We start from the raw sequence: 27288 nt of genomic DNA, 5'->3' as shown, positions 1-27288 counted from the left end.
GGTAGGGGGGCTAGAAGGCCTGAGCCCTATCCTTGTCTGCGTTGGTGGAGATGAAGGAAAGGAGGCTTCAGGACGTGAACAGAGCAGCTGGGGGTGCAGGGAGGGGGAGGGGCTCAGGAGAGGCAGCTGGCAGGCAGGAAGCTGATCTGGGGGTCTCAAGTTTCTTGACATCAATTAGAGCAGCCGGCCTGGGCTCATTAGTAGCCCAGGGTGCAGGGCTCATCAATAATGAATTCACCCCACACACCTTCCCCCCCACCCCAGCTGCCTGCAAGGTCACCCCGTCCTTTAGCCAGCTGCCTCCCCTTAGTAAGCTTAAGCAACCCCTCTTCTGAGATCTTCCTAACCCAGAGTCCCTGGGGCAGTATGGCGGGGTGGACAGCCGCTAAGGGCAGAGGGGTCTCTAAAACCAATCAACCATGCCTGATGATGACTCTTGTTTAGTCTCCACCCAGGAGAAGAAAGAATAGGAAGAGGAACGGAGGTGTAGGGTCTAAGAAGAAGCAAGGTTTTTCATACTGGAGTTGACCAGCATGGTGGTAGGTCAGACCCAGAGCAGGAGGACCTCCTCTGCTGGACCCAGAAACCCTATATCCTCTCCCAAGGCCAGACTTGGTGTCTGAGATCTCTGCCCCTCTGAATCAGAACAAGCCTAAGGCAATGGCACTCCCAGCATTCTCTTGCCCTTGAGCTGGAGTGTCTTGGCAGGTACGGAAACAGGTCTCTTCTTCAAACCAGATTACTGGGGTGAGGGCAAGAGATTGCTGGAGCCCAGAAACAGAAACTCAAACTTCCTGCACCTTAATTGACCGTTCAGTCCCAATTTCCCTCCAGAACCCAGGAACGTCGGTCTCTTTCCCCTTCCTAAGCCATTCCAAAACTTCAGTCCCACCACCCTTTCACCGACTTCTTCCCCTCGGCTTCTACCTCCCTAAACTCCAAACGTTCCAGTTCCCACCCACTTTTCCTCTGGTTGGGGTTGGCCTGAAGCTGGCTGTGTGGCATTCTGGGAAATCCGCCTGCCCCCCTCCCTCTTGAGGCAGGTACAGACAGGTCCAGGCCCCATCTTCGCCAGACATCTGCAGCCTCCCAGACTCCAGCCTTGTACAGGGATCCCTTAAGAATGCCTCCCAGTGGCCTGTGCTTCCTCTCCCTCCTGACATTCTCCCCAGCTCATACATTTTGCCCTGCCCTCCGTCTTCCCCTCCGCTTCACCAAACGTGCCCCCCACCCCCGGCATCAGTCCTCCTCCATGGAAGCTCCCCTTAGTGGGCAATGCCTGGATTTAGGCCCTGGATAGATGCTCCCCCACGCCATCCCACTCAGATCCAGGTCATCTCTACAAGGTGCCTCAGTTCTGGATCTTCTGTCATCTCCCAGTTTCCTGGGAGATGATCTCGGTTACAAGCTTCCAGTTCCACCTCCCCAGGTCCACTGATTGCAGTCTCTCCGCCGAGACCGTCCCTGAGGACCCGGGCATTCAGACCCCAGCCAGAACTCAACCTGGGATGCACCTTCAATATCCCACTTCACCTCAGAGGCCCAGCGCTCAGGCGTCCCGCTCCCAAGCCAGAACAACAGACTGGGTCCCGAACGATTTCTACTGCACTTGCCCTGCCCCCTGCTCAGCCCATCGCCCTGGAGGGAACCAACCTAGGTGTCCCACCCAAGCCAAGCGCCATCGCCTCCCAGAGTACTTAGGCACCCCGCCCCTCCCCCCACCCCCCTTCCGGCCCGCGTCAGCCCAGAGCCCGACTTCCCGCCCTCACACTCGGCCCTGCCCGGGAACCCCGGCATCCTAGCTTCCAGCTTTGTCCATCACCTCACACCGTCTTCTAGACGTCCTGTTCCCCCAGCCCCGGCCGCAGTGACACAGTCAACGCTGGAGGCCCGCAGGCAGCGAGAAGAGGGCGGGAGGAAGCCGGAGGGGCCAGGACGCCCCCTCGCGGAGCCCCGCGTGCCCGGGTCCCCTCCTCCCGTCTTCACCTGCTGCGGGCCCCGCCCCCGCTCCGCCTCGGCCGGCCTCCGCTCCTCCCCGGCTCCTCCCCCCGTACCCCCAGCCCGGCCAGAACGGCCCCCGGGACAGAGCGACGCGGAACCCCGGGCGCCTGGGTCCCCAGCATGATCCTCGGTGAGTGGTCTCTGCGACTCCAGGCTCCCGGCTCCTGGGTTCCTCTCTGCGGGTCACCCACCGCCCCCCCATCTCCCGGCACCGCGGTGACTGCGGCCGCCCGTCAGCGACCGGTTCCCCCTCCCCCGTCATCTGGCTCCACATCTGGGGTCCCCTCTTCCCCTCTTCCCTCGGCTGCCGCTGCTCGCGGGAACCTAGGGAGTGGTAAAGCGGGAGGCAGAGCGGAGTGAGACCCCCGCCCCATAATTAGAACATTGCGTATTCATGAGGCTCATGAATATTATATGCCAGTCTACGAGAGGCTGGGGGAGGGGGCTGGTCCTGGCCTGGTGGAGTTGGGGGAAAGGTTCTGACCCGTCTCCTGCCCCAGCGTCTTCCCCTACCCTCAGCTTAGACACTCCGGCATCCTCCTGGGCCCAGGATAAGGGGGGAAAGGAGGAAGTGGGGGGTGGAAGGAGAAGATGGTGGGTGTAGCTTCGAGGTGAGTGTGGTGGGAGGTGGGAACTGAGGGCCCGAGATAAGAGGGCTGGGGAGAAGAGGGGGTGGGAAACTGTCCATCCAGGGCTCCTGCGGCTCAGATCCTGTCTCCACAGCCATCCTGCCCCAACACGCCGGGACCTGCCCCTCTCTCTCCCTGCTCTAGCTGCCTGAGTCCCTCCTTCCTGTCTTCCTTCTTCCCCTCCACCCCTGCCCTGGGCCGGGGGCACCAGGAGAGGGAGGGGCAATGGAGAGGGGAAGGGTGGGGGATGGGAACTCCCGCTGGGCTCTGACAGCCCGTCAGCCACAGCCACCCCATCCTCATGACCTACATCAGAAAGGGAGCCCCAGGGGTGGGGGAGGAAAGGGCCTAGCTGTGCTGTGGACTCTGCATCAGCTCCGGTTGCAGGCCCCTGCCCTCCACCCTGCCTCCGCAGTAGTCCACAGGCCTGCTCTGACCTCTGCCCTCCACCCTGGCTAGGCCGGTTTCTGGGATCTGTTTATGGTGGGAGCCCCCCAACCAGGCCCAGACACCTGTGGTCTCCCTGCCCCCGACTGAGGACACCTGGCGCCACGCTGGTACCCGGAGGGCTTGACTGGCTCCTGCCCTCATCCCTCTTCTGAGCCCCTCTGCTATTTGTCTTCCTTTCTTTCCTTCTTTCATTTAACCGCCTATTGACTACCTATTGTCCCTCTGCCCTTCCTCCATCTCTTCTTCTCTCCTCCTCCTGTGTGTCCTCAGTCTCTCTCTGCTGTACGTCTCACCCCCCTCCACCTGGCACTCCACCTATCCATTGAATGGATGACTGAATGAAGGCATGAATGGCTGGGTGCCTGCCTCCTTCTCAAGAGTATCTCTAGCAGGGAAAGGTATTACCCACCTTTCTATGAATGCCACCCCCACGCTAGAGTGACCCCCCCACACACCAAAGCACATTGCACTCAGTCCCCCAGAGCACAGGATCCACGTTCCTCCAACTTGAGTGATCCCTGCACCCTGGCTCCACCCTGGACTCAGCCTGAGAGGCAGCATTGTGCTTCTCCAGAATAGGTTGGCATAAGGTTGGTCAGCAGAGGACACGTGGACTTGCTTGCTGGAGCCTGACCAAGACCCCAGCCACAGGAATAATTTCTGGGTCCACATTCTCTGAAATTGGACCACAGCCACCAGTGGGACCCTCACATCCTCCTGAAGGACACCGTGATTAATTCCCTCCTTATGCCAAGCCCACAGACGGCGGGAAGTCTGGCAAAGCCCACACACACCTTAGGCCTCTTTGAGGAAGGAAGGAGAGAGGGAGGAAGCTGCCAGCCAGGGCTCAGGCCCCACCCTCAGGGACCCTACAGAGGTTTTCAGTTCTGAACGCTTAGGTCCTCTGAATCTGTGTGCACGGTAGCCCTGGAGGGACCCTAAAACCTCCCTGCTCAGCACGTGACACCCAGTCAGCCTGCTTAAGATCTAGAGTCTGGGCCCCAGGTTTAAGAGGGCAGATCTGGGCTCAGTTTCCCTGTTCTGAGCCTTTCTGTACCATCCTTTCCAACTGAGTCCCCTGGTGCTGTAAAGTTAGGGACGCATTGAAGGAGGAGGAATCTTTTCCAATCAAGTTGGGAAAGATTTCCTAGGGGCCTCCCTGCTCTCTTTCCCAGTCAACTCCTCCCTCTCGGCCCAGTCTCCACCCACATCCACCCTGGGGTTATTAGGGATGGTGTTTTGAGTAGTTGTTCATAATCATCCCCTTGTCTTTTTCATCTCTGACTTCAAAGCCTCGCCAGTGCTCAGCCTGCCTCCTTCCAAGATGGGGGAATTAGGGCAGAAGGGGCACCTACATGGAACTTGGTGAAAAAGACCCAGGGGTTCAAAGCTTTCCTCTCACCCCTGCCCTCGATTTTAGGCACTTCTAGGGAGGGAGACGAGGCCAAAAGGCCTGAAGGGAAAAGAGATGAATTAGAGAAGAGATCTCGGTTTCTCCCCGGCCCAAGTCTGATTCCCATTTTAACCCAGTACTGACCCTGTGCTTTTCACCACGTTGGGCCCTAACTCCTTGCCACCCTAACCACAATATCTCTCTCCGATCTTCATCTCATGCTGGCCCAGTCTTCCAACCAATGCTACGCTAACACCTTTCCAGGCTCCTATTCCTGCCCAGGTGCAGCCACTCCCTAAGCATTCTTTACCAACAGGGCTTGAGGCATGGGGCCCCACCTAAAATAGCCAAGGGGTTGGCACTCCAGACCTGGCCCAAATTTCTGGGAAAGAGGGAAAGGAAAAGACCAGACTTCCGTGGGACAGAGGAAGGCAGATGTGGCCTGGTTATGGGTTATGCTGACAGGGAAACTTGAGCAGGATCAAAGCGCCTCGGGCCAATTAGGGTGTGGAAATGGACAGATGGACCTCCATCCAAGGGTCTGGGAACTCACCCCCTCTAAGGTGTGTTGGGAGCCTTCTTTAATAAAGCGTTTGGCAATTCCCCATGAAGTTAGGTGGGGCTCTATCTGCTGGAGGTAATTACACTAATGAGCTTCCCTCCAGAGTGGCCTGCCCCAGCCAGGCCCCAGCTCCTCCCTGCCTTGCCTGACAGGATCACTCACACACACACACACACACACACACACACACACACACTTCAATTTGCCCTCCACCTCTTCCGCCAAACCTGCCTGGAGATTTTACCTAGCTAGAAGTCAAAAGCCCTGCCTTTCCTACTCAGTTCCTGCCTTTTCCCCCCCGCCCTTCCCAGATCTACCCAGAAAAGGGTAGTGCTTGAAAGCCCTGTCTCTGGAACCAGACAGACAGGTTCAAATCCCTCACTAACTGTGTGACCTTGGCCAAATAACTCCCCTTCGGAGCCAATTGTCATCATCTATAAGATGCGGATTCATTTATTCAGCAAACATGTATTGAGTTCTCACTGTGACATGCCAGCATCTTACATGGATTTGTTCAATCCTCTCAACGACTTGGTGAGGCAAGTACTGCTGTTGCCATTTGACAGATGAGAAATGAGACTGAGAGTCGGAGAACCCAGCTGCTCACCCAGCTAGTGAGTGGTGGGACCGTCTACCAGGAGACTGTGGATGTGAAGTGCCTGGCCTACAGTAAAGCCTCAAAAAGCGACAACTATTGTTAGGCTCAGAAAAAGAGGGGGGAGGGGCCCGAGGCCCTGGGCTACCTGAAACCAAGGGTCCTGTTTCTGCCCACCCAACCCATAAGCTGCCATCTGCCTCTCCCACCACCTCAGAATGGAGTGGACCCAGGAATCTGGGAAGGAGACAGTTTGTCTCCAGTTGCGGGCCCCGCTTCCTTCCCTGGCTGTACTCTCATGTGACCCCTCTCTCCCACTCCCCTCCCCTCCCCCGCTCACCCAGGGCTCACGCCTGTGGCAGAGATGAGTTGCCAGCCATAGATAATTGAGTGGCTGCTACCTGTTTTCCACTATCCCTCCTCTGGAGGAAAAATGAGGACCCTGACCTGCAGAGGTGCATGGGCCTTGCTCTCCCCCTCCTCTCCTTGAACAAGATGGAAGCCTGTGCTCAGATCACTGCTTCAGTTAAATGCAAGCCCTTTGGGAGTGAGGTAGCAGAGGAAGAATTTGCTCTAGAGTGCCACAGATCCTGTTCTATATCTCAGCCCTGATACTCACAGGCTGTGTGACATCAGCCAAATTTGCTAATGTCTCGGAGTCTGCATTTCCTCATACATCAAGTAGAAAAACCACAATCAGCTACTTCATTGACTCGTGGCTACTTCACAGACTGAGCTACTTCCAAGGTTAAATGTGATGATACTTGGAATTCATTACCTGCCACATAGTAGCTCCTCAGATTTTTTCCTGTGGCTTTTTCCGAAACTCTGCTGTCTCCTCTTAAGATGGCTTTGAGGAGTGGGAGCCTAGAGAAAGCTAGAACCAGAGAAAGGGTCAAGCCAAGCTTCAGCTTCTGGTGCTCTGGGGCAGGGCAAGTGCCAGCCCAAGACCAGCTGCTGGGGGTGGATGCTGGGTGCAGGGGACTCTGGGAACACTCAGGTTTCTCTCACCATTCCTGATGCCGCCTGGGGCTCATTAAGGCTGCCCTGGCCTTGGGTAACAAGCAGTAAGGGAGGGTGGCGCACAGAGGGGAGATGCCATGAGGGGACAGGCCAGGAAGGGGAGATGGTCAAGCTGTCCCTCTCTCTTTTCTTTCAACTTTCTCGCCGTCTCTGTTCTCTGTCTTTTGGCCTGTCTACCCTAGTCTCTAGCTCTGTGTCCAGCTTTTCAGCAGGGCCTCTCTGCTTGTATGTCTGATGTCGTTCTCTTACATCTCTCCATTGTTCTTGATCCTTTTCTCTCTCAGCGTCACTGTCCGTTTCCTCAGTCGCCGATTCCTGCTGCTACCACGTTCCCATCCTCTCATTCACTTTCATCTGTCCATCTTCCTGTGTGTGTGTGTGTGTGTGTGTGTGTGTGTCTCCTCTCCCCACCCCATCCCAACCTTGAAGGTGACAGAGGAGGGAATAGACACAAAGCATACAGACCCCCAGCTGCTTAAGGGTCAAAGCCAAGGATCTTACCCTCTCCTTTAGCCCTGAGAATTCTGAAGCCCAAGCTCCCAGTAACCTTGACCCCCCTCTGTCTCAGTCACCCTGACCACCCAGTCCTGGCATGGGGTGGAAGAGACAGACCCCTCCAGACCTTCCTGGACCAGCTCCCTGCCCCCAGCTGTGCCTGAACCCTCCCCACCCCCTCCCTCTCGCCTCAGATTCCCCTAATCCCTGCTCCCCTGCCCTCCCCTCTGCCCCACTTTTCCAGGATTCCGATTGGCTGATTCTACCGACTGGGCTGAGGGGGAGGGGGCTGGCAAGGGAGGGGGCAGAGGGCAGAACCAAGGGAAGGGGACACCGTCAGGCCCAGGCCCCTGGGGGGCCAGGGCCAGGCCACTGCCTGGGGGCAGCAGGCACCAGAAACTAAAGGTATGAAAGGGGGTGGGCTCTAAGGAGGGAACAGGAAGGGATCCTGGGGACCTTCTGCCCTAGTAAGGTCAAGAGAGGACGGGGCCAAGCGTGCAGCCTCCTCGGTTTGCCTTTGTTCCTGGGAACCCCTGTTGCTGTCAGGGGGTAACTGGAGCAGTGAAGGGCAGCCCGAACTCCCCAACTGGTGCACAGCAGGGTCGCAGAAGGGAGCTGGGCCACTGGAAACCCAGAAGGGCTCTGGGGCCCTTTGGGCTGCCCCTCTGGAGTCTGGTGGAGTTCTTCCCATGACTCCCAGAGGACGAGGAGGAGGAGGTTTCAGGGCAGGGTAGTTGAATGGCTGGCCTGGACTTTCATTTCCCCTTGGGGTCAGACCCAGGCATTCCCCACCCAGAGGCCAGGTCGAGGCTCCTCCCGCAGAACTGGACCTGGTGCTGAGCACTCCGGGGTGCGGGGGAAGACTAAGGAAGGTTGGGAGAAGGGGCTCTGAGAATGGCCTGTTCATCTCCCAGAGCAATAGCCACCCAACCCGCTCCCTACCCCCACTGATGTCAATCGTTAATTAAGAATTCTCGTTAGAGCAAAGTCATAATTCTAGGGAGTCAGAGATTCAGAAGCCCTCTCCAAATCTAAGTCTCAGTATCCCCCTCTGGTCAGTGGGATGAATCACCACCCACTTGACTCTCTTCTTCCCGGAGTGATACTAAGTTTTAGAATCCCCTGGGGAAAAGCAAAACCAGAAAAATAGTGTGGCCAGGGGCTTGAGGCTGGGAGGCCTGCTGGTTCAGCAGGCAGCCTGCAGAAAAGGTGTGGGCTCTTTCTGGGTCTGTAAAGTGCCTAAAAGCTTTGGGGGAGGGAGGCTGGAAAAGGGGAAGTGAAAACCACCCAGCAGGGAAGAGCCGGTCTACACCCTCCTCCCCCAGGCCCACGGGGCACTGTGCTCCATTGCTCTGGAGCCAGCAGGGGAAGTGTGTACACTGCGTGCACTGGGGGTCACACTTCTGAGTGTGAGGGCCCTGGCTAGGGAGCGGGACTGGCAGGCTTGGGTGGGGTTCCCAAGCTTTAACCTTCGTACCCCACAGAATGTTTTCTCTGCCCTTCAGGCAGCCTGAGCCGGGCAGGGCCCCTGCCTCTGCTACGGCAGCCCCCCATCATGCAACCCCCACTGGACCTCAAGCAGATCCTACCCTTCCCACTCGAGCCGGCCCCTACCCTTGGTCTCTTCGGCAACTACAGCACCGTAAGTAGCAGCCTGCCTGCCTTCTCCATCCTCCTGTGATCCGACCTTTCTCTCTCGGACCCACCTCTGCCCTCTTCTCCTGTTTCTAATTCCTTACCTCCTCTTATGACCCCATCTGCCTTCATTCTAGTTAATTTTGAGTATTGCGGGCCGCCTGGTATTACTATTAACAACAATAATAATAGCTAATATTTGCTGAGATCTTGCTACAGGCCAGACACTCTGCTAAGTGTTTTATATGAATTATCTCATTTAGCCCTACAGTGAATGGCCCTACCACCTAGAGAAATAACGAGACCTAAATTGGTGGTAGGAACAGTCAGGAGGTAGTGGGGTGTAGGTGCTGAATCCAGAAAGAGGGAGTGAGCAGGAAAATAAGCACGCCTGTTTGTAAACTCCACCTCTCTGGAGTCCACAGCTGGGTGGGTAGGAACAATGGAAGGGCTGGGAGGACCGGCAAGGTGGTCTAGATTTAATACAGTATGAAATAGGAAGGCACTTGTGTCTGTTTGTTTTGTTTTAAGAGACGGAGCCTTGCTCTGTCGCCCAGGCTGAAGTGCAATGGCGCAATCTCAGCTCACTGCAACCTCTGCCTCCCGGATTCGAGCAATTCTCCTGCCTCAGCCTCCCAAGTAGCTGGGATTACAGGTGTGTCCCACCACACCAGGCTAATTTTTGTATTTTTAGTAGAAACAGGGTTTCGCCATCTTGGCCAGGCTGGTCTCAAACTCCTGACCCCAGGTGATACACCTGCCTCGGCCTCCCAAAGTGCTGGGATTACAGGCGTGAGCCACCACACCCGGCCACCACTGTCTCTCCTTGAGTAGGAGAGTGACTTGGTAAGAGCAGTGTTTGAGGAAAGTGAGTGGGGCAAGTAGATGAACAGAAACAGAGGCTGGAGGAAGGTGGCCAGTTAGAAGGCTGTCCTAGCAATGCAGGCCCAAGGGAAGCCTCAAGAACCAGACTGGGCTGGTGGCAGTGGCAGTATGAGTGGAGAGAAAGGGAGAATAGGTGAGGCGATTCCAAGGAAATATTCATGGGTCATGGTGACCAACCGGTGTTTGGGGGTGGAGGAGAAGAGAAGGCATGAGTCAAGGATGACACCAGCATTCAGGCCTTTGTGACTGGATGGAAATCACCACCGACAGAGGCAGGGTGTTGGAAGAGGAAGCTGGTCTCCTTTGAGGCTGATGAATTCCCTCTAGCATGTGGTGCTGAAGCTAAAGGTTTATTTGTTTTGTTTTGTTTTGTTTTGTTTGACATGGAGTTTTGCTCTTGTTACCCAGGCTGGAGTGCAATGGCGCGATCTCGGCTCACCACAACCTCCGCCTCCTGGGTTCAGGCAATTCTCCTGCCTCAGCCTCCTGAGTAGCTGGGATTACAGGCACGCGCCACCATGCCCAGCTAATGTTTTGTATTTTTAGTAGAGGCGGGGTTTCACCATGTTGACCAGGATGGTCTCGATCTCTTGACCTCGTGATCCATCCGCCTCAGCCTCCCAAAGTGCTGGGATTACAGGCTTGAGCCACCGCGCCCGGCTATTTGTTTTGTTTTAAAAAATAATTATTATTATTATTTTTAAAAGGCTATGGTTATTTGGTGTACCAGTAGCGCATTGAGTCCAAAACATCCTATAGAGAGTTAGAATTTGAAGCCTGGAAGGTGGGCTAGAGCTAAAGGTTTGGGGAGGGAAGTCAGCCTTATTCAGCTTAAATAATCCACATCAAACCATATTTAGCCGTAAACAGGTATTGAGCATTGATTACACACCAGGCACTGTAGCAGATGTTTCTATATACAATCTCATTTCATATTCGCAACAGCCCAATAAGGCAGACATTATTATTCCATTTAACAAACAGGAAAGCAAAGAAAGACTAAGGCTCAGAAGGGTTTAGTGATCTATATAAGTTGACACAGTATGTGCCTAAGGTATGATCTGAACCCACTGCATCTGACTCCAGAGTTACCTTTTTTTTTTTTTTTTTTTTTTTTTTTTGAGATGGAGTTTCACTCTTGTTACCCAGGCTGGAGTGCAATGGTGCGATCTCGGCTCACCACAATCTCCGCCTCCTGGGTTCAGGCAATTCTCCTGCCTCAGCCTCCTGAGCAGCTGGGATTACAGGCACGCGCCACCATGCCCAGCTAATGTTTTGTATTTTTAGTAGAGATGGGGTTTCACCATGTTGACCAGGATGGTCTTGATCTCTTAACCTCATGATCCACCCGCCTCGGCCTCCCAAAGTGCTGGAATTATAGGCTTGAGCCATCGCGCCCAGCTAGAGTTATCTTTATACCAGAGCTGCTCCCCTCAAACTCCTCCCAAAGAACCCAAACACACGTTTGCATTGCACTTTGAGGTTTTCAGAGTGTTTTTTCATATCTTAACCATTAAAGAAACCCTGTAGGGTAGCTGTTATTGTCCTCATTTTACAGATGAGAAAATTGATTACTAACTATAAGCAAGGCATTGTTCTAGACACAACAGAGACATGAGAATAGTAAGAGACAGCCCTATATCAAAGGACCTTATATTCAGGGGAGAAAAATAGACAAGTAAATAGAAAAACAGGGAGAAGGTTATAAATATTGTGACAAAGACCCTAACAAAAATTCAATTTAACAAAAGAAAAAAATTTTTTGAGCACCTCCTATGTATTGGGTACTGTGCCTGGTGTCAGAGACACAGAACTCAGTGACCACACCTGGGGAGCCGATAGTTTAGTAGGAAGGATGACAAGTTACCCTGTACAGTGTGCGAAGAGCTGCGTCAGAGGCATTTCACTTGCATGGATGCCCAATTGTCAAGAAAGACTGGCCGGGCACGGTGGCTCAAGCCTGTAATCCCAGCACTTTGGGAGGCCGAGGCGGGTGGATCACGAGGTCAAGAGATCGAGACCATCCTGGTCAACACGGTGAAACCCCGTCTCTACTAAAAATACAAAAAATTAGCTGGGCATGGTGGCGCGTGCCTGTAATCCCAGCTACTCAGGAGGCTGAGACAGGAGAATTGCCTGAACCCAGGAGGCGGAGGTTGCGGTGAGCCGAGATCGTGCCATTGCACCCCAGCCTGGGTAACAAGAGCGAAACTCCGTCTCAAAAAAGAAAGACTTCCTGGGTGTGGTGGTGCTTAAGGGACCAACCAGAGTTAGGCAGAAAAACAGACAGCAGAGGAAAAGGGGGTTTAACCTGGAGCAGGTGACATATGATTTGGGCTTTGAAGAATAATTGGCAAAATTTTTCAAGTAGTGTTAGGGAACATTCCAGACTGAAGTAAATAGCATGAACAAGGTTTCTTCAATGGCTGAGATGTGAAAAAGCACTCTGAAAACTTCAAAGTGCAGTGCAAACGTGTGTTTGGGTTCTTCGGGAGGAGTTTGGTGAGGAGCAGCTCTGGTATAAAGATAACTCTATTTGGAGTCATATGCAGTGGGTTCAGATCATTTGAGAAAGTGCAAGATTGGATGTGACTAGGTCATAAGATGGGGAGAATACTTTTCCCTATCGAAATACCTGATTATTTCGATACTTGACCTGAGATCTCAGCAACCCCATTATTGTCCCTTTGTATAGATGAGGAAACAAACACCCAGAGCGGTTAAGTGACTTGTCCAAGGTCACAAAGCTACTTAGTCGATTGGATAATCCAAGGTTTCGACTCCTGCAGAGTTCATGGCTCCACTACCTCTAGCAGAGGTATTTAAAGTGATGAGCATGGATAAGCTTGAAGAGTTCAGCAGGGTGTTGGACTGCATCCTGCATCTGACTGGCAGGATTTAAATTAATGTTCCAAAGTACTAGCTGCGTGACCTTAGGCAAGTTACTTAATCATTCTGAACCTCACTTTTACCAACTGTAGAATGGGATCGGTTTTTTTCTTTTATTTTTTTGAGGCAGAGTCTTGCTGGAATGCAATGGTAGGCTGGAATGCAATGGCACAATATCCACTCACTGCAACCTCCACCTCCTGGGTTCAAGCGATTCTCCTGCACCAGCCTGCCAAAGAGCTGGGATTACAGGCGTGTGCCACCACACCCGGATACTTTTTGTGGGGGTTTGTTTGGTTTGTTTGTTTGTGATGGAGTCTCATTCTGTCACCAGGCTGGAGTGCAGTGGCACGATCTTGGCTCACTGCAACCTCCACCTCCCGGGTTCAAGCAATTCTGCCTCAGCCTCCCAAGTAGCTGAGACTACAGGAGTGCGCCATTATGCTCAGCTAAGTTTTATATTTTTAGTAGAAACGGGGTTTCACCATATTGGCCAGGATGGTCTTGATCTCTTGACCTTGTGATCCGCTCACCTTGGCCTCCCAAAGTGCTGGGATTACAGGCAGGAGCCACCGCGCCTGGCCAATTTTTGTATTTTTAGTAGAGACAGAGTTTCGCCATGTTGTCCAGGCTAAGAATGGGATATATCAACAGCAACTCACAAGGTTGTGAGAATCATATTACATAATCATAATGCCCAGCACAAAGTAAGTGCTCAGTCAGTGTTAGCTGCTATGATTATTATGCTATTGCTATTATTTTTATTTAAGAGAGGAATAGAGAGAGAAATATAGGATGGTCAAGGCCTCAGCTGTCAGGAACATGCAGAATTAGGCAGTGGGAACAGGAGGAGGCTTCAACAAAGGGAACAGAAGAGCCACTGGAGGGGGTGGGGAGGGAAATACATTCCTGTAGAGTTGGAAAAGCCAAGGGAGAGAGTGTGGCGGGCTGCATCAATACTGTCAAATTCTGCAGGGGAACGAGGACTGCAGAAAAGCTGCAGACAGGCCTTTGGAAGAACTGTGCAGCAGTTAAGTACCTGGCTTTGGAGTCAGGCTGCCCAGGTTTAAATTCAAATCTCAGTTCAGCCACTTACTAGCTTATGACCTTGGGCAAATTATTTAACCTCTCTAAACCTCAGTTCCCTCATCTATAAAATGAAGATAATAATAGTACTTACTTCAAATAGTGGTTATGAAGATTAAATTAGATAATCCATGCAAAGAGCTCAGTACAGAAGCTGGCACATTCCACGGGCTCAATCAACATGAGATGGTGGTGGTGATATTATTATTCAAGACAGAGTCTCTCCTTCCCAGTGCACTGGCACCTCCAGCGCTCTCTCCTATTTGGGCAGTTCCTACACCTAAGACCTCTTCTGGAATTACCGTCTGTCCTCATTCTCCTCCCTCTCCCTCCATTGCTTCCCTCTGCCCTTGGACGTCCCTTACTGTTTCTCAAAGCCACCCCCTGTCTAGATTCACTGATCTCTCAGCCCTATGTGGAATGGGAGATGAAAGAATGAGATCTAGAGATGAAAGACTGGGAATCCCAGGACCTGTCTAGACGGAACCAGGTGTCTGGCGCGGGGAGTGGGCCGCCGTCCCTATAGCCGCTCGTCCCACAGTGCTGCCCCCACTGAACCGCCAGAGGGCAGCAGGTGCACGAAGCGTAGGCTCTCAGGGAGCCTGGTTCTCCGGCAGGTGGCGGGCGCGGGTAGGAGGTGGGAAGAAGTTAGGCTCATCCCCAGTCTGAGGTCGCTTTTGCCCCGGGTGCCCTCGGCTCCACAATTTGGAGGAGTCTCTGAGACAGCAGTGCCTGACACCTGGGTACCTGGGCTCGGTTTCCCCTCCCTAGGGAGGAAAGTGACTTGTAAAAAGGTAGCAGCACGGGGGCTGCCGTTTGCAGAGGAAGCTGGGGAAGGGTCGTCTGGGGACTCTGAAGACAGGCTATCAGCAGGGGAGCTAGGGAAGGTCGGGGCAGAAGGAGTGAGAGAAAGGAGAAATGTTTGAATTGGTGGGGACCCTGGACTCAAGAAGGAGCCCCAGTGGAGGCAACCGAGACCATCTGGTCAATGGCCCTGCTGCGGGGCCAAGTGGCCCCTTCTCTCCAGAACAAGGTCTTTCCTGGGAGTGGCTGGATAATGGGCATCCCCCTCTTTCCGCCCTAGCCCCCTTTGATTCCTCTCCAGCTCCCAGTCCCTGTCCCCGCCCCCGTCCTCGGCCCCGCCTCCGGGGCGGGCTCCGGCCCGGGCCAGCGCCGCCTCCCCTTCTCCCCGCCTGCCGGGCCGCACAGCCCCGAGCCGCCCGGGCAACGAGCGCCGCGTCCCTGGCCTGCCCGGCCCGGCCAGGCTCGGCCCCCCAGCCCGGGTCCGCCACCCCGGGCCATGGAGCCGCGGCCCCCAGGGTCTCGCAGGGTAAGCCACCCGGCCCCTCCTCTCTCCCTGACTCCCGCGGCTGCCGCAGCGCCCCCCCACCCCGTCCCTGCCCGCCCCTGCGGGGCTGGCTACCTCTCCCTCCGCCTGGTCCTCGGATTGTCCGGCCCATCCCCCACACCGGCGCGGCCCTAACCAATCTCGGGATCCCAGCTGGTGCCCCCCACGACTACTGCCACCATACTGGATACCCTCACCTCTGCTTCCCACATTCTTGGAGTCCCCCAAATCTTCAGACTTCCTGTCGGGTCCTACACCTGCCCTCCAATACCAACCACACTAATCAGATTCCTCCTTTCCAGCCCGGGCCCCTTCCCAGCGTCCCTCCCCCACCAGCTTCCACCTGCTCTCTAGACACCCGCTAGCTCCCTCTCTTTCCTATCTCAGTCTTTCCTCAGGTCTCCCCATCCCTGAGATTCCACCACCTTTCCCTTTTCAACTGAATTTTGGTGGGTGGGGAATTGGGGTGGTCAGACAAGGGGCAGAGGGTTTCATCAGATAAAGGGCAATGGAAGGAAATATACTCATAGCACTCCTGCTCCTGATCTGGTTTCCCCTCCCTCTCCCTTGCCCTTCCTGATTCATTTTGCCCCAGCTTCAGGGAGCGGTTCCCCTTCATGTCTACTGTTGGAGGGCAGGTGGGAGGGGACTGTTTTGTGGACCTTTCCAGGCAGTGTCCAAGCCAGCATCCCAGAGAAGAGGCTCTGGAGTAAGATGGGCTCTGGGAGATGCTGGGCTTCACCCCTCCCCAGGGAGCCCTCATCTAGGTCACCGGGGCCTCCTGACCTTGGCCTGGAGCAGCACTTCAGTGGCTCACATTCCACCTGCGCAGGGATTGGGCCCAGGAGTCCTCATCTTCAGCCTTGTCTCCTCAAGGAGAGTGGGAAGCACCCACCGACTCCACAGCTGCCCTCTTCCCCACTCCCCACCCCAACTCCTAGTTGGTATTATTTACGGACTTAAACCGGGAGGGGGGGGTGAGGGGGTTGTACAAGAGCTAAGGTTCTCACCCTGGAGGAAGGACCCAGGGAGGGGCAGGAGTCATTCTCAGGGTATCGATGTTGGGATGGCCAGCCCACAAGTCATCCTCAGAGTACTGGGTCCTCAGCCCCTCTGGAGAGCAGGCTGGGATGATGGGGCGGAGCACAGACAGAACCAGGAGACTCTGCTCTCCCCTTTCCATTCCACTCCTCTCTCCCTACTGTTTTCATCTGACTTGGGTTTCTGGCCCAGATTGGGTTTCTGTTTGAATTCCCATTCCCCACCCAGCATGTGAGGAAGCCCAGGGCTGAGGAGTACCCTGGAGCAGAGTTGGGGGTCTCTAAATAGGAAGGACTGAGGCCTGGAGACTGGGAGCTGAGAGCAGCAGTCTGTCTCCCCTTTCTGATTAAAGCCTGCCTCCAACCTGGTCCATCTTTCTTTCTGCCAAACACATCATTTATTCACGCAGATAAAAACACAGCTGAAGATGACACCACCTGACCATTCGTGGTGTCAGCAAAGCCCCCGACACAGAAATGTTGATATATAAATGATGTACACACAGTACATGACACTTATTCACACTCCGCCCATGCACAGATTGGTCACAGCCTGCCTAACACACACAGACACACCCGCTCTCCTGTTTGGCTTTTCCTTGGATTTGACTGGGGCTTCTGGGAGGCCGATGGGAGGTAAAAAGTGAGCCCCTTAGAGGGATTTCTTTCCAACCAAGAACAGGCCAAGAGATTGACAAGCATCTGACAAGATCAGACCAATTATCCGAACCCAGTCATGGCCCCTGCCTTCAGCACTACCCAAATGGAGCAGAGCGGATGAGGCCACCATGCAGTTCACAGGGACACTAAAGCCCATTTCCTGACATTAACCCCACCCAGCCAGTGAGACTGCTAGGGAGAGGCAACGGAGACTGCAGACGGCAGGGCTGTCCAGACTCTTACCGCTTTCCCCACTTCTTGTTCTCTCACCAGTGTCTCATTGGGAACCCTAAAGACCTGTCACAGAGACGGGCTCGGCTGAGGAGCTAAGGACCCCAAGTCCCCAGCAACTATTTTTCACTTGATTCCTCCATCTGGAAGATAAGGTTTCAGTCCTGATTCAGTCTCACTCTTTTTTTTTTTTTTTTTTTTTTTTTTTTTTTTTTGAGACGGAGTTTCGCTCTTGTTACCCAGGCTGGAGTGCAATGGCGCGATCTCGGCTCACCGCAACCTCCGCCTCCTGGGTTCAGGCAATTCTCCTGCCTCAGCCTCCTGAGTAGCTGGGATTACAGGCACGTACCACCATGCCCAGCTAATTTTTTGTATTTTTAGTAGAGATGGGGTTTCACCATGTTGACCAGGTTGGTCTCGATCTCTCGACCTCGTGATCCACCCGCCTCGGCCTCCCAAAGTGCTGGGATTACAGGCTTGAGCCACCGCGCCCGGCCGATTCAGTCCCACTCTTAGGAGACAGCCCAGCCATTCCCGCATCTTCAGTCTCAGCTGCATTCCAGACTTGCCTCTCCCTGGCTGCCTAGAGGCCAAAAGGGAGGAGAGCTGTTCAGGGAGGCCGTTGTCATGCCTCTGGGTCCCTGGTTTCATCCCCTGATAGCGGAAAGCCTCAGAGAAACTCCCATCCTCTCCCTTCCGCATGTGAACTCTTGGCAGGAGAATGCAAAGACATCTGCTGACCCAGGGTGGGGACAGAGATGGCTCCTAATCCCGCCCAGCCCCACAGCTCTGCCCTAGAAACCCTGTTGATCAGGGAGAGAAGGTTCAGAAGATCCCTGGGCTACCTCCGGCCAGCCCAGCTGCTTAGGTCCCCTGACTTAGTCCCCATGATTCGGTAGAGCCCCTACTCTCTCCTGAGTTATTTTACTCCCTGGAGAAGTTGCTGTCTTTAAGAGGTCCAGAGAGTGAGTGTGTTAGGGTGACCTGGGGCCCAGAGATGGGAGGCTGGGAACATGTCTCCTGGGGCCAGAGGCTGGGCTTGGCAGATAGTCCTACCCCAGAGTGGACGCCCAAAGGGTTCAGAAGCTTCCGCTGAAGGCCCTGGGATCTAGGGTGCTTTGGGACATCATGGCAGAAGCTTCTGGTGGACTGGCTTCACTGCAGGAGGTAAGTCAAGGCGTCAGAGTTGGATGTTCACAGTACGATGGACCAAGTCCAGGTTCAGATACCAGATGTGCTGTTAACTCATGGTGTGACCTTGGGCAAACCACTTCTGCCTTCTGTAAAATGGGACATCGGGCCAGTTATTGATCAGGTCCCTTTCGGTGCTATGAAGATTGGGCTAAGAGAGAATCAGAGGACTGAAGCTCAGAGCCTTCAGGCAGATTAAGGGATAGAAGGGTCTGAGGACGTTGGTTCGACACAGGCACTGCCACTGGGGGAATGACGGACATAAGCTTGTGCTGGGGTTCCCGGCTCACCCCAGCCTGCCTCCACAGATGGACCCTGTACAGAAGGCTGTGCTCTCCCACACTTTTGGGGGACCCTTGCTCAAGACCAAGCGGCCCGTCATTTCCTGTAATGTCTGTCAAATCCGCTTCAATTCTCAGGTAAGAAGCCAAGCTGCTCATCTACCCAGTGGGTGGGGCAGGGGCCGCAGGGGACACTGAGGGAGGGCAGAAGCTGGGTAAGAGGGCTTACTCTGGGTGAGGGGCAGGGGCTTATGGAAGGCACCAGAGAGGGGCAAGAAGTTGCTGTGTATTTTGACATGAAGTAGATCAGTCCTCTAAAATTGACCCTTCCCTCCCTTGAGACTTGGGCATCCCTGGTTCAGAGCTTCTTGGAACATAGGTGGCCATCAGTATCAGAGCAGGAGTGTGGCCTCTGGCCCACTGGTCCTTGGGCACGGGGCTTAATTAGGTCACTGGCTGCCCCACAGAGCCCCTGTCCTCTTTGGCCTCTGCTAAACTCCTCCCCTGGCCCACCCACTTCCCTCTAACCTTCTGCCTTCCTTCTCTCTCCGCCCCATTTCCACTCTCCTCCCTCCAAATCACACACAAGGCCTGGCCCCTACTCTTATCCCATGAGACCTTCCCCTGGGGAGAAGCTACCCCAAACCCAGAACCCAGATGTCCAGCCTCCCAGATTTTCTCCCTCTGAGGCTCCACTGGGACTCTGTGGACTGTGTGTGGGTCTAGAGGGGACTTTGCGGGGTGCAGGCTCTGAGAGCTTTTGGAGAAAAACAGCAGAGCCTCATTCTGCTGAGTAGGGGAAAATAAAAGCATGTTCTGTTTTTCTACCCAGTACACAGAGACACACACGCACACACACTCTCCATGCTGCTGGGCTCTGCACGCCACTACCCTACCTCTGGGCTGTCAATCCTATTTTCCTTCCTGTCCACACCTTTTATTTCTGCCCTTGTCTGGGTGACCCTGCGCCTCCAGGATTGTACATTCTTAGCGGGGGTATACATGGGAGTGGAGCAGGGTGGAGAGGAGAGGCCAGGACTAACCCAGCATTAGGCCTCCCCTTCTGCTTGGACCCCAGGCAACCTGCCTATCAACCCTGGCTTCACTCACTGGTGGATGGTGGAAGACTGGAAGGGCAGGGAGCCAATAACGGATAGCCCTTCCTTCTTTTTGCCCTCCCTTCCCCTCCCCCTTCAAGTGGCTCTGTTTTGACAGCTGACTCCACTGCTGTCTCTGTCCCCAGAGCTGGGCTTGGGGCCAGGGTCCTCCAGGGTGTCCACAGAGACTTCAGGGAAAATGAGACTCAGGGGGAGGAGTAGTCAGGACAGAGCCCAGACATCAGAGATCCTGGGACGTCCAGCCTCAGGGTGAAAGCAGCCAAGGCTAGATCCTAGGGGCAGAGGACTCGAGCACGTAAGCCTTGGGGTCTAACAGGATGCTGGCAGACTGGATTGCTAGGCCTCTCCCAACTCAGAACTCTTCCGAAGGTTTGCGGCCCCCTCTCGCCACACCAGGACTAGGTGGGAGTCTGAGTCAGCAGCCAGGCCCTGGGCGTGGTGGTAGGGTGGAGTCTGGGCTAGGTGGGGACCTGGGTTCCCAGGGACTCAAGCTTGAGAAGCTAGTCTGAGCCCCAGGAATAACCAGGACTTATCAGCATGGGGCTTTACATCTCCTTGGTATATGGAAAAATTCACGGCAGCCTGCTGAGATCACCCCGGGACTTGAGGGAGCTCTGTGGGGAGATCAGTCAGATGAAAGGTGATCTCAGATTCCATTTTCTCCCTCCATCCCTAAAGAGCCAGGCTGAGGCGCACTACAAGGGTAATCGCCACGCCCGACGAGTCAAAGGCATTGAGGCTGCCAAGACCAGAGGCAGGGAGCCTGGCGTCCGGGAACCTGGAGACCCAGCTCCCCCAGGCAGCACCCCGACAAATGGAGATGGTGTAGCACCCCGTCCAGGTGTGTCCGAATCCCCCATGTGCTTCAGCTCACCTCAGTCTTCTCTGTTCTCTACCCGTTTCCCAGAACTCTCCTCTGCCTCCATCTCTCTCTCTTCTTCGGTCCCTATACCTCCACCCCCACCCAAGGTGAGTCCTGGAGCCAAGCACAGTGATGTCAGATTTCCATCCTGTCATCCTCACCCCCACCACAGCTCCTCTCGACAGAGTCCCCACTGTCTGTCCTCCCCACAGCTCTGTGACTCAGAGGGGGCTAGGGTGAGGCCACCTGGCAAACATCCCCAAGAAAAAGAGAACCGTCAAATCCAGGGAGAGGCCTTTTCATCTTGGGGAGAGAGGCAGGGGAGGAAATCAGAATATCTGAGTTCCTGCCCTGCTGGGACTCCCCTCAGGGAAGTCAGCGAGGGCAAGAAACCAGGAAATTCCCTGGATGATCTTGGGTAGCAGACCTTTGACTTCCCTAGTCAGTATGTTTTCCTGGGAAATGGGGGAGCGAGACTAAGATCTTTTCCAAGTTTACAAGATTCTTTTTTCCTCGTGGCTGGTGACCGTCCTCAGCCATACTTCCAGCCAAGAAATTGGAAAGCAGGAATAGTGAGAAAGGAAGATAGGAGCCACCTGAATCCTGGGATTACCACATCAGATGTCAATCATGGTCAATTCCAGAGAGACCTAACGTCTCCATCCTTATCCTTGTTTGTCCTTCCTGCCCAACCCTAAGAAGAATGAGAAATAAACATCTGTACTACCAGCTTGGAAACTAGGCCTCCATTCTCTACACACACACAAACACACACACACACACACACACACACCCCTCAGGGATGCACAGACACAGTGAGTGGGCAGGTGGGGGAACCGAGTTCTGTTTTTTGTTTTTTGAGACGGAGTCTCATTCTGTTGCCCAGGCTGGAGTGCAGTGGCACGATCTCAGCTCACTGCAACCTCTGCCTCCTGGGTTCAAGTGATTCTTCTGCCTCAGTCTCCCGAGTAGCTGGGATTACAGGCACTTGCCACCATGCCTAGGTAATTTTTGTATTTTTAGTATAGAAAGGGTTTTACCATGTTTCCCAGGCTGATCTCAAACTCCTGACCTCAAGTGATCCACCCACTTCAGCCTCCAAAAGTGCTAGGACTACAGGTGTGAGCCACTGCGCCCGACCATGGGAAGCTGCGTTCTATTGTACTCTGGCTGCTTCTTAGCCTGATCATCTGGGGTTAGTTTGTTAACATCTCTGTAAAATGGAGATGATGATGATGATGATAATGATGGTGACAGCTAACATTTCTTGAATGGCACTGTTTTTTTGTTTTTTTTTTTTTGAGATAGAGTCTCGCTCTGTCGCCTAGGCTGGAGTGCCGTGGAGCAATTTTGGCTCACTGCAACCTCTGCCTCCCGGGTTCAAGCGATTCTTCTGCCTCAGCCTCCTGAGTAGCTGGCACTACAGTTGCGCACCACCACACCTGGCTAATTTTTGTATTTTTAGTAGAGACAGGGTTTCACCATATTGGCCAGGCTGGTCTCGAACTCCTGACCTCATGATCTGCCTGACTCAGCCTCCCAAAGTGCTGGGATTACAAGTGTCAGCCACTGCACCCGGCTTGAATAGCATGGTTCTAAGTGCTTTTCACATATTATCTAATCTAGTGCCTACAGTATCTCTGGGGATATAGGCAGAATAACTATACCTGCCCTGCTTTATAAACCATGAAGTCCTGTCCAGACTGAGATGTGGATGTGCGGTCTGGATTGGGATGGCGGTGAAGAATGTCAGAAATGAGTAAGAGAAATAAGGGGAAGCATGCACAAGCAAGTGGGTACCTGCAGGGGTGAGGAGTTCCCCTCCCCCAAGCTCCCCACCCCCACTGCCAGCCTCGCTATGACCCGGAAACTGGATCGGCTGCTGGAGCAAGAATGGGAGCGCTAGAGTTTCCCCTGTGCAGAGGCCAGAACCCAGCACTGAGGCCTAGGGCCTGTGCATCTTTAATCGAGCCATGAATTATAGAGCAGCCTGCATCCCTGTTTCTTCCCTCTCCGGTTCTGCTGTTTTTATTTCCCTTTTGCCATGCCTGGGTTTATCTCTCCAGACCTTCCCTCACCCTGCCTCTGCCCCTTCCTAGGGCTCTTTCATGTACTTCCTTGGGGCTGGGCAGGACTCTGGGAAGGGGCTGTGCTGGCAGGAAGCCCAAGCTGACTGGCAGGCCACTGAGGGGTATAGCCTCGTTCCATGCCTCTCCCCCTGACTGGGCTGGCTGTCGGCTTCACCCTGAAGGTAGGCTGGTGTGGCCGGACCCTTTGGCCATTCCCAGCTCATGGAGAATGAGCCAAGCATTGGAGTTTCACACCCAGCCTGCGGCAGCTGGACCACATCTGGCTCTGGACCAGGGCATGAGCGCATGCATGTTGTAACAGGGTGGGGACTCCTGGTCCCTTGCCTTCCAGGAAATGGGGGAGTCTCTTCCACATGAAGAGTCTTCTCCAAGAGCCATCTAGGGTGATCCCCATGTTTCTTCCCCAACAACAGTTTCCATGGAGAATGGACTGGGGCCAGCCCCAGGATCCCCAGAGAAACAGCCTGGCTCTCCATCCCCTCCCAGCATTCCGGAGACTGGTCAGGGTGTAACCAAGGGTGAAGGGGGGACTCCAGCCCCAGCTGCCTTGCCTGGGGGCAGCAAGGAAGAGGAGGAGAAAGCGAAGCGGCTGCTCTACTGTGCTCTGTGCAAGGTGGCTGTGAACTCCCTGTCCCAGCTTGAGGCACATAACAAAGGTACGGACTCCCCTGCCCCCACCAGACTCCCCTGTCCTTAGGCCAGCCCTGCCTCTACATCCTAATGCCCCTGGCTCCCAACATCCCGAGACCATCTCAGACCTTTCGGCTTATCTGCCTGTGTCCTTCTCCAGGCAACTCCCCTGTGCCTCAGCCCTGTACTTCCTCAGCTCCCCTCCACCTTACTCCTTTATCTGTGATGCTCTCCTGATCCACCTAGTGGGAGGGTCTCAAGGAGCTTGGAAAAAGCCCAGACTGTGCCCACCCCCTTCCCCTTCATTTTGTAACTGGGAATGTGCATATTTGAGGCCTACTAGGCCTGGAGAATTTTTCTTCCACCCCTCACCTCCTGCCCTCTGTGGGCTCCAGGTACTAAGCACAAGACAATTCTGGAGGCCCGAAGTGGGCTGGGGCCCATCAAAGCCTACCCTCGTCTGGGGCCTCCCACTCCCGGGGAACCAGAGGCTCCTGTCCAGGACCGAACTTTCCACTGTGAGATCTGCAATGTCAAGGTCAACTCGGAGGTCCAGCTGAAACAGGTGGGTCTGAGGCCCTTCCCAGGAATTCTGGGACGCTCCACCAGTAGGGAAAGAGAGCAAGGAACTTAAGGCCGTTCTTCAGGGTTTTCCCCAGGGGGCCAGATGGGGAGGGGCCCGGTGCTTGGAGCTTGATTATACCCCCTCGCTGTTACTCCTTTCGGGGAGCTCACAGCCCCCTACCCACTGGCCCCCGCAGCACATCTCCAGCCGGCGGCACCGAGACGGCGTGGCCGGGAAGCCCAACCCACTACTGAGCCGTCACAAGAAGTCTAGGGGCGCCGGGGAGCTGGCGGTGAGGCCTGGATGCTGGGGAATTTGGCAGTGGGAGGGTGCGGGTGGGGAGGAGAGAGGAACGGGGGCTTAGCCCTGGAGAGGTGGGGTTTGCCAGACCGCGGGGTGACTTCTCTTTCTTCCTCCGTCTTTCGCCGCGCTTCAGGGCACGCTGACTTTCTCCAAGGAGCTGCCCAAGTCCCTGGCGGGCGGCCTGCTCCCCAGCCCCCTGGCGGTGGCTGCAGTGATGGCAGCGGCAGCAGGCTCGCCGCTGTCCCTGCGCCCGGCTCCAGCAGCACCTCTTCTCCAGGGACCGCCGATCACGCACCCTCTGCTTCACCCGGCCCCCGGACCCATCCGAACTGCGCACGGACCCATCCTCTTCTCCCCCTACTGACCTCAACCCCGAACCCCTCCTATTCAACTCCCCGCCTCCAGCCGGGACCCAGGCCTCCGGGCTCCCAGCCCGCCCCTCCTCCCGGCACTCCCTAAATGATCTCTCCTTCCCCCCACCCCGAGGTACGGGGTTCCAGGAAAGGGGAGGGGTAGCGGGGGAGGGGGGCTTCAGAAGGGGGGGAACACCCCAGATCTCAGGGAACCCCGCCCCCTGCCTTTCCCTCTCCCCTAGAAAAGGGGGGGCCGTCTCACCCCCGAGCCCCCTTGGAGACACCCCCCCTCCCAAAAGCCATGTCCATCCAGCCCTTCCCCCCCAAACCTAGCACAAAACGGGGTTCACAAGCCATGGTGGGGGTCCGGGGGTGCAGAAGTGGATTTTCTTGGCAATAAGCGGACTCTGGGACTCCGGCCCCCTACCCCAAACTGAAGCGCTTCCGTGAACACCCCCGTCCTCCGTAGGGGGAGGGGAGCAGGCGGGATCCTGGGTCCCTCATAAGCACTTTGGTTTTACCGCCTGCAACCTCACTGTGCCCGCCCCGCGCCATGCCCCAGCCCCAGGTCTAGCCGGACCCATCGCAGGGGGCAGCACTTGGGGGCATCTCCGGCACTTGGGTGGGACCAAGGAGATGCCACCATAGACCTTTCCCTCGCCTTCTTCCTCCCTAGTCCGGGTTCCATTCTTTTCACCAGCACCCATCGCCCAAGGGGTACCGAGGGGGGCAAGGGGTGTCCAGTCCAAGCCCACCCCCGCCTCGCCTTCCGCAAAACTGTGAGCAAAAAGCAATAGAAGCCTCACCCCCGCCCCTCCCCTTTCCGCAGGATTCGCCGAGTCTGTAGCCTCCCCATCCCAGTTCCTAGACCTCATGGCTGTCCCCTCCCACCAGTCACCTCCACTGCACAAATCGGGCGGGGGCGTGACACTGCCCCGCTCCTCCGTGGTTTCCGTATCGTCAGCCCTTCAGCCGCCGACCCGGAGGGGTCCGGCCAACACTGGTCTTCCCCTTCCCATCAACTCTTTCTGCTTGACAATGTAGCAACCCCGGCCCCCCACCCACGGTCCGCCCCTTTTTTCTCTCCCTGACAATAAAGTCTGAATTCGTTCTGCCCTCCGCAGACTCTCTCTTTGCCCGCTGTTTTGAGAGCAATTCTATCGGGAAATATGTCTGTATGGGACCGGCACAGAGAGAGGAAAGGGAGCGAAGGAGGAGGGAAAGGGAAATCGGGGGTGGGGGAAGGCAAGATAGGAGACTTGTGCAAAGTAAGCAGAGACTCCCCATCCCACACACCCCCATTCTCGTCCAGCTCGGGTAAACTTCGCCTGGGGGATCATTTCGAGTCCAGGTCTGGGACTGCAACGGCCGCTGTTGAGAATGTGCCGCAACTCCACAAGGCGGCGCTAACGACGCGGAAAAGAGTCTCCCCGAGGCTAAGGCGCCCTGTGATGTGTCTCGAGATTCCACGCAGATGGGTCTAAGACTCAGTCTCAGACAAAGGAAAGAATCCAGGCTTTTGTGCGTCTGGTGGGAAACCCACGCCAGCGAGACTCAAGGCACAGGAAGCAATGGGGGCAGAGACTGGGGATCTGAGCTCTAGGCTCTGGCTCCACATAAATAGTGACCTTGAATTAGTCCTTTCCCTCTCTGGACCTCAGTGGCGCAGGCTTCAAAATGAGGAGACTTGAGTCTTTTACAGGTTCACTGAGATCTCATGTATCCAAGACTGAAGAACTGGGACTGCGCCATTTACAGATATACTGGAAAACCTTCTCAGCGGGCCCCCTAAATAAATGGTCTGTGGGACAGGGGAATACCGCTCCGCTGTCTCTCGAATGGTGTGTGGGGAAAATGGTCTCTCCGTTATCCCCAAAATCTGATCCAACCATACACTACCCAGAGCAGCCAATGCTCCTGACCCCGTCTCTGTAGCCCTACTGAATGGCAGGAAATTCAAACAAAAGAGATCAAACCAAAACCCAGAATGTATGTGAGGTTCTCCTGACTTTCATCTTTGCTCACTTCCCCCTCTCTACCCACTTCCCAGTCTTGCAGAGAGAGGAGGAGGGAATGATGACTGACAAACAGGAAGGAGAGGGGAATGGGGGCCTCCGGGGTTTGTCAACTGTGAAGTTGAAACGTGGTTGTTGACTGTGGGTCCAGGATTGGAACCCAACAATGAGTGCTTTGGTGTTTGTTTGCGTGTTCATTTTCAGGTAAATCGAGCTTTAAAGGGGGTGGGAGGATCCAGAAGAATGAGGGACAAGACAAGCCCTATAGAAGAGTAGGTAGAGAAAAGCAGGGGCTGGGTCACACGTGGGGAGGGAGATAAGGACTGGAAGAAATTGGGGTTACTCTGGGATACTAGCGCACCCCACATGTGCCTCAAGTCTGCTAGTTTAAAGCTGAATTCATTATTCAGTTTTAACCAGCCTCCTCCTCCTACATTCCCTGTCTTATTAAGAGCACCACCATCCCTCTGGAAACCAGAAAGTCATCCTAAGTTCCTCCTTCTTCCTAACTCTTTATCCAATGAATCATTAAATAAGACCTATTTGACCTCCTAACAACCTATGGATCCTTATCATTCCTCCATTCCCACAACCACTGCCATAACCAGGACTGGTTCCATAATTTGTGGGGCCCAGTGCAAAATGAAAAACCAGGGTCCCTTATTCAAAAACTATTAAGAATTCAAAGACAGTGGGCGGGGTGCAATGGCTCATGCCTGTAATCCCAGCACTTTGGGAGGCCAAGGCAGATGGATCACCTGAGGTCAGGAGTTCAAGCCTGGCCTGGCTAACATGGTAGAACCCCATTTCTACTAAAAATACAAAAAAATTAGCTAGACATGGTCACACATGCCTGTAATCCCAGCTACTCGGGAGGCTGAGGCAGAATTGCTTGAACCAAGGAGGCAGAGGTTATATAGTGAGCCAAGATCGCACCATTGCACTCCAGCTTGAGCAA

At 54.8% G+C, this 27288-nt stretch overlaps 1 protein-coding gene and 1 long non-coding RNA gene across 5 annotated transcripts; both read left to right on the top strand.

The window, feature by feature from the left end:
• The first annotated feature begins 2047 nt into the window (after positions 1–2047).
• Positions 2048–25434, top strand: ZNF385A (zinc finger protein 385A). 4 transcript variants are annotated; one of them, XM_003939272.4, is made up of 8 exons: positions 2048–2131; positions 8654–8790; positions 18422–18532; positions 20191–20353; positions 22878–23120; positions 23490–23659; positions 23856–23951; positions 24096–25434. In XM_003939272.4, exons 1-8 carry the CDS (start codon positions 2122–2124, stop codon positions 24324–24326), a joined length of 1161 nt encoding a protein of 386 aa, XP_003939321.1. In that variant the 5' UTR covers positions 2048–2121; the 3' UTR covers positions 24327–25434. The 4 variants fall into 4 exon arrangements, with proteins under 4 accessions (XP_003939321.1, XP_010348223.1, XP_074258817.1 ...); XM_010349921.3 differs by lacking the exon at positions 2048–2131 and adding an exon at positions 7435–7553; XM_074402716.1 differs by lacking the exon at positions 2048–2131 and adding an exon at positions 8341–8357.
• Positions 20360–21103, top strand: LOC141585123 (uncharacterized). The gene is made up of 2 exons (XR_012518451.1): positions 20360–20481; positions 20911–21103. It is a non-coding gene; the product is annotated as an uncharacterized LOC141585123 (long non-coding RNA).
• Positions 25435–27288: the final 1854 nt, after the last annotated feature.

This window comes from Saimiri boliviensis, chromosome 7 (assembly GCF_048565385.1).
Source record: "Saimiri boliviensis isolate mSaiBol1 chromosome 7, mSaiBol1.pri, whole genome shotgun sequence".
Lineage (NCBI taxonomy): Eukaryota > Metazoa > Chordata > Mammalia > Primates > Cebidae > Saimiri > Saimiri boliviensis.
This window is presented reverse-complemented; position numbering and strand designations above follow the sequence as displayed.

Bases quoted from the DNA above. Each gene is read 5' to 3' on its own strand.
- ZNF385A (XM_003939272.4), top strand. The intron at 8,791-18,421 runs GTAAGTAGCAGC...CTGCCTCCACAG, and splicing joins TCTTCGGCAACTACAGCACC to ATGGACCCTGTACAGAAGGC. The intron at 23,660-23,855 runs GTGGGTCTGAGG...TGGCCCCCGCAG, and splicing joins CGGAGGTCCAGCTGAAACAG to CACATCTCCAGCCGGCGGCA.